We start from the raw sequence: 13,181 nt of genomic DNA, 5'->3' as shown, positions 1-13,181 counted from the left end.
TATATATATATATATATATATATATATCCATTTTACATTCTTATTTATATACATACACACATATTTGTATTAGAGCTGTCAAAGTTAACGAAATAATGACTTGTTAACTATGAATTTAAATAATATTCACATATTTTTTTAACGGCCGATTAACAAACCCACGTCCATTTTGACCCTTGGACAGTGCCGTAGCGGGAAGAACTTGGCTGCAGTTCACTTGTTATTCTGAGCCACAAGCGAGCAGAAATGGACAAAGCAAAGTCTACCTTATGGAAATATCAGGTTCTAAGCCACGGCAAATAGTTTTCCCGACAAGAAAGGACTCTTTTTCGCCGTGAGAAGAGGAGACATCCCTGCAGCAAACGCCTGCGGGGTGCATCATTCAGGTGGGTGGTGCTTCACTTCCGTGGTCAGATTAGGGTTAAGGTGCAGTGATAACATAACATTTAGATTGTTACTGTGACTGTTTTAGTAAGTAAAATGACATAAAAGCTCAACAGAAATGAAAGACGGTCGGCAGGATGTCGAAAGGAGATACAACACCAAAACATGCCAAGACACTTTCTCAAACCAAGCACACAATTTTCCGGCTTCAAAATTAAAGCGCTACGCTATACATATATATAAATGTCTTACACTACGATCATGCTTTGTCACAAGGGATGGGCACCGGATCCGGTACTTTTTTGGCACCGACCGAAACCAGCTGGTACTACCGGGTCAATCAGATTGAGGAATTTGTGTCCAATGTTAGTTGAGACGTTTTTGCTGTATGGGGGGTTGTACCAGATGATGTCGTTTCGTTTTCTGTTCTTTTTTGGCTGGTTTCCTGGCGTGGGTTCATAGGTGAGGGTGAAATTGTATCCGCTTTCATCAAGGGCTTTTTGGTACGGGGGGGTTGCTTGGTCAAATTCAGCTTTGCTAGATGACAGCATCGATAGCCTTTTATTAATTCCGGTAGGTATTCTTTTCGTGGTGGTGGGTGGGTGGTTGCTGCCAAGGAGCAGCGAGAATACCAAGAAGTGCATATGCCAAATTTTCAAAGAGAACGGCCTACGGATCACGATTGAAGCCAACAAGCAAACCGTCAACTTCCTTGACGTCACTTTCAACCTGAGAAATAACAGCTACCAACCATTCACGAAACCCAACACAACACTCCAATACGTGCACCATGACAGCAACCACCCACCCACCACCACGAAAAGAATACCTACCGAAATTTAACAAGATTTCTTCAACTTGGACTTGAAAGCATAAATAGTATAAACACTTTTAACAGTATGTCGTGCTGTGAAATACAGCCGACAGGATTGCGCACCAAACACGAAGCAAGGCCAAAGCGCACGCGCGCATGGTGCAGGAGAACAAAGGACTTCTTTTATTTAAGGTTTGTGATAAACCATCAAACTCATTCGTTAAAAGGACTCTATAGTAATATAAAGCGAATTTTTCTGGACATTATCATGCAAGAAAAGTTTATTTTTGGGACCGCAATCACCGCGTAATGATTTTTAAAGGTTGCATTACAAACATTTAACTGTCCCATGTGATCAGCCAGTGCGATTGGAAATCCATGCTCAATTATTGCCTCCGTAAATAAAACTTCGGGCGGGTGCGGGCGGATGGCGGGCGGATGGCGGGCGGGTGCAGTTCTGATCAAACGTTACATCGGGTGGATGGCGGATGGTTGACGACTTTCTGACGCGGTTGCGGATGAAATAAATTGCCTATCCGCGCATCTCTAATATATATATATATATATACACATACATACATGCATATATATATATATATATATATATATATATACATACATACATGCATATATATATATATATATATATATATATATATATATACATACATACATACATACATACATACATACATACATACATACATATATATATATATATATATATATACATACACACACACACGCACAAACATACAATGACCACAGCAAATCGCCACAATGACCTGGCTTGCTTCCATAACATAATTAAGGTTTAAATGTGGCGGAAAGTGGCAATAATGCATATTATAACATAAACAGGAAATATTTTATAGCCACAGTCTGGTAGTCATTATTAACAAAGTCTGAAAGTACCTGGGAGCTTTTCTCCATCTCCTCCATCATCCTCTCATGCTGCTGGGCAATTGCCAGAGTGGCCGAGTGGACGCGCTGGTAGATCATCTCTCCTTCCCGTGTCTGGAAGGTGAACAAGCCCTCGCCTGTGTCGCACATCCTACACACGCACAGACACAACGTGGAGGTAAACACACTTTGACGGCGCTCATGCTTGAACGCACGCTTCCAGAGAGCAGCTGCCGCTGTAAGCACGCACACAAGTCGCACACATGAGCACATTCTGGCAAAGCATCGCCCCAGGGCCTCTTGTTCGTTTAGCATCACATCACAAAATATATTTATTTAAAAAAAAAAAAACCTTACTCACCTTCCGGACTCAAATGTGAACCAGATCGAGTCTCGACCATATCGTCGGAGCGAGCTGAGAGGCCACATGACGAGTTTGAGGCGCGCGTTGTGGATGTCCCACAGGTAGATGTTCTCATGGGTGATCTGCATGGTGCATTCGCCATAGATGTCCAGGTTGGGCGTGGGCATCAAGTACACGTTGAAACGCTCTGTATTGTATAGATTTAAAGATTACATTTAGAACACATAGGTCAAAAATTGGCATTAACGCATAAATAACTGATGTTTATCGGAGACCCAATGATTACCGGTATTTGCTTTTGTAGAAGACTTTGTGAGTGATTATCCAGTACATATGATACAGTAATACAACTCATTCTTATTGCGAGCCATGATACAATTATGTCTGCCCTCAGAGGGCCCCATGTAACAGTGACTGTATTTGAATATAAACATAATAGCTAATTACACAATTTGCAATGGCATCTGTTTTTGAACATTATAATTTTTACAGATTAATGGATAACTTGCTTTGAAATTGTAAGTCAAGATGACTAGCAGATATTTAAGTATGTATTTTTGATAAGTCATAAGTAAGTCTCAAGTCTTTGCCCTCAGGTTCCGAGTCAAGTCCCGAGTCAAGATAGGCAAGTCCCGAGTCAAGTCCAAAGTCAAGACTGGAAAGTCTCAAGTCAAGTCCAAAGTCCTGCATTTTGAGTTTCGAGTCCTTTCAAGTCCTTTTAACCACAGACTAATATATTTACAGATTGTGTATGCTTTTAAAACGCTGTATTTATTTATTAAAACAAGTGCATTTGAAATTGCAGGAAAAAAAAATAGTGCTGACATTGCACTTCATAATAAGACTATTAACCAGTATTTTAAACATTTAACTCATTCCTTTACAGAATAAACTCATTTGAAAAAACAAGTGCAACTGTACTTATTTGCACAAAAGTGTTAACATTGTATTTCCATGGCATATTGCATTGTAACTAGTTCCACAGCAGTTTCTATCCTGTTCTTACCTTATCTAATTGATCTCATCTCATACTGTATGTGTGTTTATGTGTGCGTACACATGAAAAACATAACAAATACATGAACATAACAATGAACAGAGTTGTACTTTTTAGATGTCAGGGCCCTATGCAATATGTACACATATTCTTAATATAGTATACATTTTAACTGACCTTTATTTGACTATGTTTGTCTTTTTGTAGGTAGCTAAAATACGCGGTGCTGCTGACCGCCGTCAAACGTTACGTTACTGTGTGTCATACATTGACTAACGTAACGTTACGTATAGGTACCTCATGCAACCCTGCTTTAAAAAAATTACTTGACAAAAAGTATGAATAAGGTAGCGAACTGCAGTGGACGCAACAGATTGCCGTGTTTGCAATAACGTTATAACCATAGACCTCTTATAAGTAGACGCAGCATTGGCTGCTGTGACGCGAGAAATTCGGCCGCCATCTTGAAGTGGTGATGAGGAGCCGGCGAGCAGCCTAAACTGACAGTTGACAGGTAGAAAACAAAGATGCCGGGCTGGTGTTTAGCGTTTTCCTGCTCAAATGAGCACACTGTTGAAAATAGGAATCGGGGGATTACTTTTCACAAGTAAGATTTAACATTAACGTACTATTGGTTGTATTTTGTGAAAAGAATATTACCACATAATTGAGAAGGAGCAAAGATCTTCAATATTTGTATGTGAAAATCACAAAGAAATCTTCTGGGGGAGGATGACCCGCCAACAGGGGTTTGGTTTACAAACTTTCAGCCCCACCTAAAACAAAATTCACCAGCCGCCACTGATTATGATGCATTCTCATTTTAGGCAAAGTATAAGACAATACTTTCTTAACAGTATGATTGTAACTAGGAATAAGTCTTCAAGTAACAATATTCAAATACTAACATTGTTGGATAAGACAGAATTTGGTTTTATTCTGAATCCAGTGAAACAGATTGGTGGTTTTAGCTGATATAAAGACTTTCAGGTGTTTATATATGTTTATGTTTAAGTATTTGGCAGACGCTTTTATCCAAAGCGACATACATAAAAAATACATATAAAACAATCACTGTAAACATTATCATTTAAGGGAAGAATGTAATACAAAATATCAATACAGTGTCAAGACAGAATAAACTCTCTGCTGCTGCAGCAACAGAGATACAGTCTATAGGTCCCTAAGATATATAGATATCTAATGTATTCATACATTGTTTATGTAGGATATACGCATGTATATATAACCTAATCATATTGTTTCTTGAACTTAAAAATAGCTGACCGTTTTTTTCCCCCTTCTTTGGGAATATATTCCCAGTTTTGATCTCGGACGTCTGGCCACTTATAGCATATAAGAATATTATATTACTGTTAAGCAAACTATGAATAATAAAACACGCCAAAACATGTGTCCTTTAACATAGCTACATGTATGACAAAAAAACGCGTGAAAATCAGTTGTATTCAGTGAGGTAAAATGAATTAAATGCGCTAACAGTTCATTTCTCCTGCCAAATGAATTGCACTGAGTGGAGCGGATCACCACTCCAAGATGGCGGCCCCGCGTCTCGTCAGCGCCAGTAGGCAGTAGCGCTCGACGCTGCGTCTATTTATAAGATGTCTATGGTTATAACGTTAGCAGCGAGTTTACAGCCTTACTGATTTAACTACACAGCAAATAAAAGTTACGTTACTTAGCCAATAAACGTTAGCTTACATTCAAAACTTACCCTTCTTTGTGCAACTTCAAATGTCGAATGAAGTTGGAAGTTGTTGCGTCTCCGTTTGTAATCTTCGAACCGCATGTTTTGCATACTGCAATTCGTTTTTTGTTGAATAACTCGTAGTTTTAATACCCGAACGAAACTATCTTTGGCATAATTTTTCCTCACTAGCGTGTTGTTTGACAGCTCTTCTTGGTTGTCCTGCAATTTGATTGGATGAATGCTGTGGGATGAAAACAAAGTGGATCTAATTTGATTGGCTGTTGAACTGACAGGCAGCACACAAGCTGAGAGACACACACGTACACAATGAAAGATACGGAGCACTCCTGAATAACTTTTTAATCTTTGGGTTTTGGGGAAAGTAGCAAGTCTTGTCATGTCAAAAGGCTCAAGTCCAAGTGAAGTCACAAGTCTTGATGTTAAAGTCTAAGTCGAGTTGCAAGTCTCTTTACATTTTGTCAAGTCGAGTCTAAAATTACCAAATTCATGACTCGAGTCTGACTTGAGTCCAAGTCATGTGACTCGAGTCCACACCTCTGGTATAAGCTATGCTATGTTGCCTAGTCAGGAAGTAGTCTTTGCTATTTAGCTGCAGCTAGGCTTTGATCGAGCCATACAAAGTATATATTATACTGTAAATATTGTACTTATTACACAACAGTTTTATTGTAACGTGCATTTAAGCTGTAGTTTTCCTTTCCTAATTTAACTGTTGAAATCACCATGTGAAATTGCTAATGCTAATCAGTAGCATGTCTACGAGCTTGGGTATTTTGAAAAGTGGTCACTGTACTTTTGAGCGGCGCCTTCTTGCTTTGTTGGAAAATTGAAACATTGCTTAGATGCAGTCAGAATGAGTCCCCTCTGAGTGCTGCTTCAGTGCTTGTTTGCCAGCCAAGTGTTTGATGGATGACAGGTGTGACGTCACGTGCAATAAAGGTATCAAAATATCGCAATTTTTGATTTTACGTTGATTGATACTCAGTAGTACCGATGGAATTTGGTTGGTACCTATAAAAGTACCAAATTTATGACCCAACCCTACAAAGAACCACTATATACTTGTGGAATAAACGCTCAAACTGTATTAATACAAATATCTGCCTCCCTTCCAATAACCCTCTACTCTCTGCAGCTGAGTCAAAAAATGTGCCCGTCCACTGGAATAAGAAATACAGTATTTACAATCGCCTCACTTTCCTGTTCAGCTCCTTCCAGAAATAGATTGTATTTTTGGGGAATATGCTAATAAACCTTCTTGCCAAGAATGGGATGAGATGCAAAAGATCAATAACAGCAGATTGGAAACAGCAAGCGCATGACTCGCGCTGGTAAAATAAAAACATAAACAAGATGCTTGCTATTCAAAGGCCGCCTGCTATCATAAGACAATAATTCCATTTTTGAAAACCTTGAATTGTCGTATATCATTAAACCTTGTCAAATTGACTCTCAGCTAGACTATTTTCCGTTCCATAATAATTAAATACCCAAACTGAATCAACGTGTCCGAAAAACACAATACAGTTTGCACAATGTACATTTTTAATTATTATACTAACAAAAACAATTGTTTTGTATATATTATAAAAAATATTATTAAAAAAATAACCCTACAGCAAAAGTAAACCTCTTTTGGGATGCAGCTTTGTTTGGATCTTATAAAGCGTTTGCATGAGACACAAAAGGATTAAGACATAAAAGATGAGTGATGGATTATTTGTCACTATCTCACATTGTCAGTGGGAGATGTGGAGCAGCCTTTAATCTTATATTATAGATTTGTCCTCCTCCTCACACTTTACCTAATGCACCTACCTATCATTTACATATATACCATATATTATTACATATATACCATTTATTATTCTAAAATATTTGTTCTTCAATTATATTTGTCGACAATAGTCGTGACGTCATCACTCGTGTTTTTCCGGGCAGAAGTGGGTCACTCGCAAAAACAAGCCAGTGATAACATGTAAAGTTTGAGGATATTTCCTCTTATTCTTGTTAAAAACATAAATACCTACAATTTTTCCTTTAAAATTGCCTCGCAAAGTTTCACCTACTTGGGTGTCCAGGTCACACACGCGCTCACAGTCTCCAGCTAACTTAATATATGTATAATACTATGTTTTGGCTTTGCCCATCTCTGTGCAGTTATTGGACTGAAATTTTTAATACTTTGTCTGTGGTAATTGGAGAAAAGATCGAACCGAATCCTCTAAGCTGACTATTTGAGGTAACCCCTCTGTCATCTTCTCTTAGTGAATACAAAAAAATATTGTAACGTTCACAACATTGTTGGCTAGAAGACTCATTGTGTTAAATTGGAAGGCAAAAGCGCCGACTTGCCACACCCACTGGATTAAAGATGATCTGTATTTTCTCAAAATGGAGAAGTTTCAGGAAGTATGGGGTGTTTTTTCTAAAATATGTAAAAGAAACTGATTTCAAATTTAACTCGATCGAAAAGTAATTGTAAGGTAGATAATTGATGAGCCTTTTGTCTGCTTATGTGTACTGCTGCGCCGTGTTGACATTCAGGAGTGCAGTTGTCTGTGGCTTCATGTCAATATTTGCTTATACTTTATTTTGTGTGGGTTACTTGTTTTTGGGACACACACACATTTGACATGTTTGTTATATATATAAAAAACACCCTCTATAAACAAATGTTAAAAAAAATGCATAGTCAATATTACAACAAAAAACAATAGTTGTCAATGTTGAGAGTTCTTTATTTTTAGATTTGTTGTTAATGTTGTAGGCTCCAGCTTATCCACAACCTTATTAAGGATAAGCCGCATAGAAAATGGATGCACAGAGTTTTTACTGTACGCTTGAAAATTATTTTCAACACAAATTACAAATTACATTACAAATTACATGTCAAAAAATGTCATACTTATTATTTACCCATCTCTTTAAGCCTCCACCCCTCTTTTCTGAATGACCAAACTAAATGAGACATCTCCTCCTTTCATATTCTCATTCAATAAACAGTGTAAGGTAGGGGTGCTCCAAGAAAATCAATTCACCTCCACATCGGGATTTTGAATTATTCCGATTCTAAATTAATTCATAATTTTCGAGATATAGATATATATATACACCTCGAAAATTATGACTTCATTTAGAATATATATATATATATATATATATATATATATATATATATATATATATATATATATATATATATATATATATACAGTGTATATAAACAGTGTTTACTTTTTGAGATCAAAATAAAACACAAAGCAGTTTGGCTAATGAAGATAAAGTCAAATAAACAGGCTTTGTTCTTCTCCACCAACCATGTACTTCAGTGCAACAGTTTGGCCAACAAAAATAAAGAGGAGTGATACCTCTCACATCTAATACGCAATCTTTGTGCCTCACCGACAACTCAGCCAGCATTCAATTCTATGAGATGACAAAACATTTTATCTAGTATTGATGTTATTGGAACACTAACAAAGTTAGCAGTTAAATAAAGGACGAGTGAGCATCCCAGTCAACAAACTACAGACTTTATAAACAAGTTGTGGCAACGTTCCTGACACATCGCCTGCTGCATGCTAACTCTCAGTCCCAGCAGCTGACGGAAGAACGCTAGTTGCACGTTCAAAATGAAACTGCAACATCAAATATTTTTCTCCTCCAACAGCATTGCACTCTTAATCGCACACCGAAAATCCACGGAAGTAAAAGTGTTTGAAATGAAGTAAAACGACGCTATCGGCACCAATAGCTCAGAGGGAACATTTTCAAAGCAAAGTCTGTGTAGTCGCTGCCATGTCTCGCAAGCCGAACAGCTCTTGTGCACATGCGCAGGAAGTAAGCAGTGTTGCCTAAAATGCATTAACAAATGACGGTTTTTCGGTAATCAAAAATTTAAACGGTATTACTAACCGTCTGGAATTTTATCGCGGTTTATCATTATACCGTTTATCGTTACATCCCTAGTACCCATGCTTCAAGTAGCTTGTGTAAGGGTCCCCGGCTTGCTCCTTCCCATGCAAACCATCTTGCACACTTTGAAGTGTACTTCCCATAAATTATTGCTTTGTGTCGGCGGCGACGTGAACCGCAGAGCTGTGGTTAGTCAGTTTTTGCCCAGCACAGCAGAGCCGACGTTATGCTTGAAATGCACTTATTAGAGTAGTGGTTCTCAAACTTTTTCCACCAAGTACCACCTTAGAAAACACTTGGCTTTTCAAGTAGCACCATAATGACCAACATTAAAATATAGTAGCGTAGTAGGCCTAAGTGATCATTAAAAACAAGGTAGAAGTTTTATTTACCAAGTATACAGTATTTAATTTTTGTGGCCACTGCAACATTACAGAGAGTTTGAACATTAACACTGTTAAACCTTCGGGTCCCCGCGTGTTGAGTGATATAAATTACGAAGTAAGACAGTTTTGTTTGCGTCTCAATTGTTTATTTTGGTGTCGACTACGGCCTACAGTAGTCAGATTATAACGACGGATAAACTTTTGATGACAGCTCGAGTCACATCATAACAATATTTGATTAATTAAATCTTTTGCATGCTACTAGATGAAACCTGCGTACCACTAATGGTACACGTACCACCGTTTGACAATCCCTGTATTAGAGAAAGCAACAGTCATTGAACATTTTCTTGCAAACTATTGGCGACTTGTATTGTGTACTTAATATCTTGGTGGACTCTGAAAATAATTACTGAGTGTTGTTTTACAGCTTGTTGTGTTGTTTGCAATAATGCTTGATTTGCACAAAAAGTTTTCTGACCAATATAAAATAGTTCTTACAGTTACAGTGCTTAGATCTCTGGTGTGCCATTCTCCAAATGGCCCGATAGCGTTGCAAATTTTCCCGTCCTCTGCCGCAACTCGCCCAGGGAATGCACAGTCCAACTTTACGGATGTCCTTTTCTCCGGTGTATGAGAAAAATGTACAATAAAAGTAAACTGATTTCTAAATGATTAGTTCTAGTGCCAATAACAATTTAGATGTTGCGGTCAGAGAATCACAATTCAAATCTTATCCCCTACGGAAGAGCTATGTACGCATCAAGACGCCGTCGAACGGGCTACGTGACGCGGGGCGTATTTCAGCCTTTAGTTGATTGCATCCCTTCATATTGTCATGAGTCAGGAACGTCGTACCTAGCAACATCACGACATCCTCATCATCACGTCATGCACTTTTCCTTTTTGAATATATATTTTTTTATATACTCAACATTTTATCAAGGCATTCGACCGTGTCCCTCGGGAAGTCCTGTGGGGAGTGCTCAGAGAATATGGGGTTTCGGACTGTCTGATTGTGGCGGTCCGCTCCCTGTATGATCAGTGTCAGAGCTTGGTCCGCATTGCCGGCAGTAAGTCGGACACGTTTCCGGTGAGGGTTGGACTCCGCCAAGGCTGCCCTTTGTCACCGATTCTGTTCATAACTTTTATGGACAGAATTTCTAGGCGCAGTCAAGGCGTTGAGGGGATTCGGTTTGGTGGCTGCAGGATTAGGTGTCTGCTTTTTGCAGATGATGTGGTCCTGATGGCTTCATCTAGCCAGGATCTTCAGCTCTCACTGGATCGGTTCGCAGCTGAGTGTGAAGCGACTGGGATGAGAATCAGCACCTCCAAGTCCGAGTCCATGGTTCTCGCCCGGAAAAGGGTGGAGTGCCATCTCCGGGTTGGGGAGGAGATCTTGCCCCAAGTGGAGGAGTTCAAGTACCTCGGAGTCTTGTTCACGAGTGAGGGAAGAGTGGATCGTGAGATCGACAGGCGGATCGGTGCGGCGTCTTCAGTAATGCGGACGCTGTATCGATCCGTTGTGGTGAAGAAGGAGCTGAGCCGTAAGGCAAAGCTCTCAATTTACCGGTCGATCTACGTTCCCATCCTCACCTATGGTCATGAGCTTTGGGTTATGACCGAAAGGACAAGATCACGGGTACAAGCGGCCGAAATGAGTTTCCTCCGCCGGGTGGCGGGGCTCTCCCTTAGAGATAGGGTGAGAAGCTCTGTCATCCGGGGGGAGCTCAAAGTAAAGCCGCTGCTCCTCCACATCGAGAGGAGCCAGATGAGGTGGTTCGGGCATCTAGTCAGGATGCCACCCGAGCGCCTCCCTAGGGAGTTGTTTAGGGCACGTCCGACCGGTAGGAGGCCACGAGGAAGACCCAGGACACGTTGGGAAGACTATGTCTCCCGGCTGGCCTGGGAACGCCTCGGGATCCTCCGGGAGGAGCTGGACGAAGTGGCTGGGGAGAGGGAAGTCTGGGCTTCCCTGCTTAGGCTGCTGCCCCCGCGACCCGACCTTGGATAAGCGGAAGAAGATGGATGGATGGATGGATGGATACTCAACATTTTAGATAGACCCCTTTTTTGACCAGCTGATCGGCCGCTTTTCTGCTGTGTCTCCCTCTTCTTCTAGGACAGGATACCAGGTGGCCACGGATCATTTCTGGAGCAGTACTAGTCTGGATGACGTGCTAGTTGACCCCAGTTGTGACCTGGGGTGGATCACTCTTCCATGCACAGCTGTGGACGTCTCTGTGTAGCTGATACTTGTTTATGTCAGCACTTTGCCTGTACTTGATTTTAAATGGACGGACGTTTGATGGTTGTTTTATTTTTGTAGCAGCCTAATGAGCAGCATAATTACATTATGAATAAATATTTCTGAATTAATATTGTTAGTTGGCACATGCTTAAAAATATCTCAGGCTGAAGTTAAAAGCCGATTGCCAAGTTAGAGCCACTGACTAGGTTTACGCACCATTACTCGATTAGTCGACTAAGATAGTTGATGACTAGTAAACGATCAAAATGTCGCACACATCTACTAAAACAAGCTCTGTTTATCCATGCAAGCGCAAACACTGGCTAATTATGCAAATTAGACCCATAATCTCCAGGTCTGTGGGAAACACTGCAGTGAGCCCAAACTTTTGACCGCGACTGCTGATGCATGAAAGATCAATTTGATTTGATTATAATTGATAGCTTTTGCAAGAATTCCCTTCCAGTCCGTCCAGACTTGGGACACAGCCATGTATCTCCTTCCTCTTCCACCCCATTTAACTGTCAGGTGGGTTCTCAATAATACAGATGGGTTCTCATTAATTACAGTCAATAGCTCCAAAATAATCCATGTGTCTGCAGTGGATAGAAAATAGCAATGTCATAAAGCAGGAGTATTTTTAGGCTACTCTGATCTAATGATGGCCCACTACTGCTTGGGGAGGTTTTGGGGGTGTTGCTAATTGAAAAATGACTGCAGGCTTTTTCCTCTGGACTTCCACGCTCAGTCATTGCGATTCAATGTACTGCAACTTTAGTGTATGCAATATTTTTTGTTTTTTTAAAAATGTTTTTGGATTAGGGATGTCCGATATTGGTATACAAATATTACAGCGGATTATATAGTTTTTTCTTTAATGACATGGGATAGGATATTGCCTGCATTTCGCCCAATTGAAGGGCTACCGCTCAGTATTAGGAATGGGTGATAGACAAGTAGACAATTTGACGGATAAATTGCTTTTTAACTATGAGTCATGCCGATATTTAAGTACTTACCGTATTTTTCGGACTATAAGTCGCAGTTTTTTTCATAGTTTGGCCGGGGGTGTGACTTATACTCAGGAGCGACTTATGTGTGAAATTATTAACACATTACCGTAAAATATCAAATAATATTATTTAGCTCATTCACGTAAGAGACTAGACGTAATACGATTTCATGGGATTTAGCGATTAGGAGTGACAGATTGTTTGGTAAACGTACAGCATGTTCTATATGCTATAGTTATTTGAATGACTCTTACCATAATATGTTACGTTAACATACCAGGCACGTTCTCAGTTGGTTATTTATGCGTCATATAACGTACACTTATTCAGCCTGTTGTTCACTATTCTTTTTTTTATTTTAAATTGTCTTTCAAATGTCTATTCTTGGTGTTGGGTTTTATCAAATGAATTTCCCCCCA

The 13,181-nt window shown here is 39.7% G+C and overlaps 1 protein-coding gene across 1 annotated transcript in view; it reads right to left on the bottom strand.

Moving 5' to 3' along the window:
• The window catches only part of dok6 (docking protein 6), a 141,791-nt gene that overhangs the window by 15,051 nt on the left and 113,559 nt on the right, over window positions 1–13,181 (bottom strand). The window contains exons 5-6 of the mRNA XM_061965625.2: window positions 2,463–2,652; window positions 2,114–2,252 (exon numbers count right to left, since the gene is read on the bottom strand). Of these exons, the coding sequence (XP_061821609.2) occupies window positions 2,114–2,252; window positions 2,463–2,652 (329 nt within the window). The remainder of the gene's footprint in view (window positions 1–2,113; window positions 2,253–2,462; window positions 2,653–13,181) is intronic.

This window comes from Nerophis lumbriciformis, linkage group LG07 (assembly GCF_033978685.3).
Source record: "Nerophis lumbriciformis linkage group LG07, RoL_Nlum_v2.1, whole genome shotgun sequence".
Taxonomy (NCBI): Eukaryota; Metazoa; Chordata; class Actinopteri; order Syngnathiformes; family Syngnathidae; genus Nerophis; species Nerophis lumbriciformis.
Note: the sequence above shows the minus strand (reverse complement) of the source record. Positions and strands in the feature narration are given on the sequence as shown.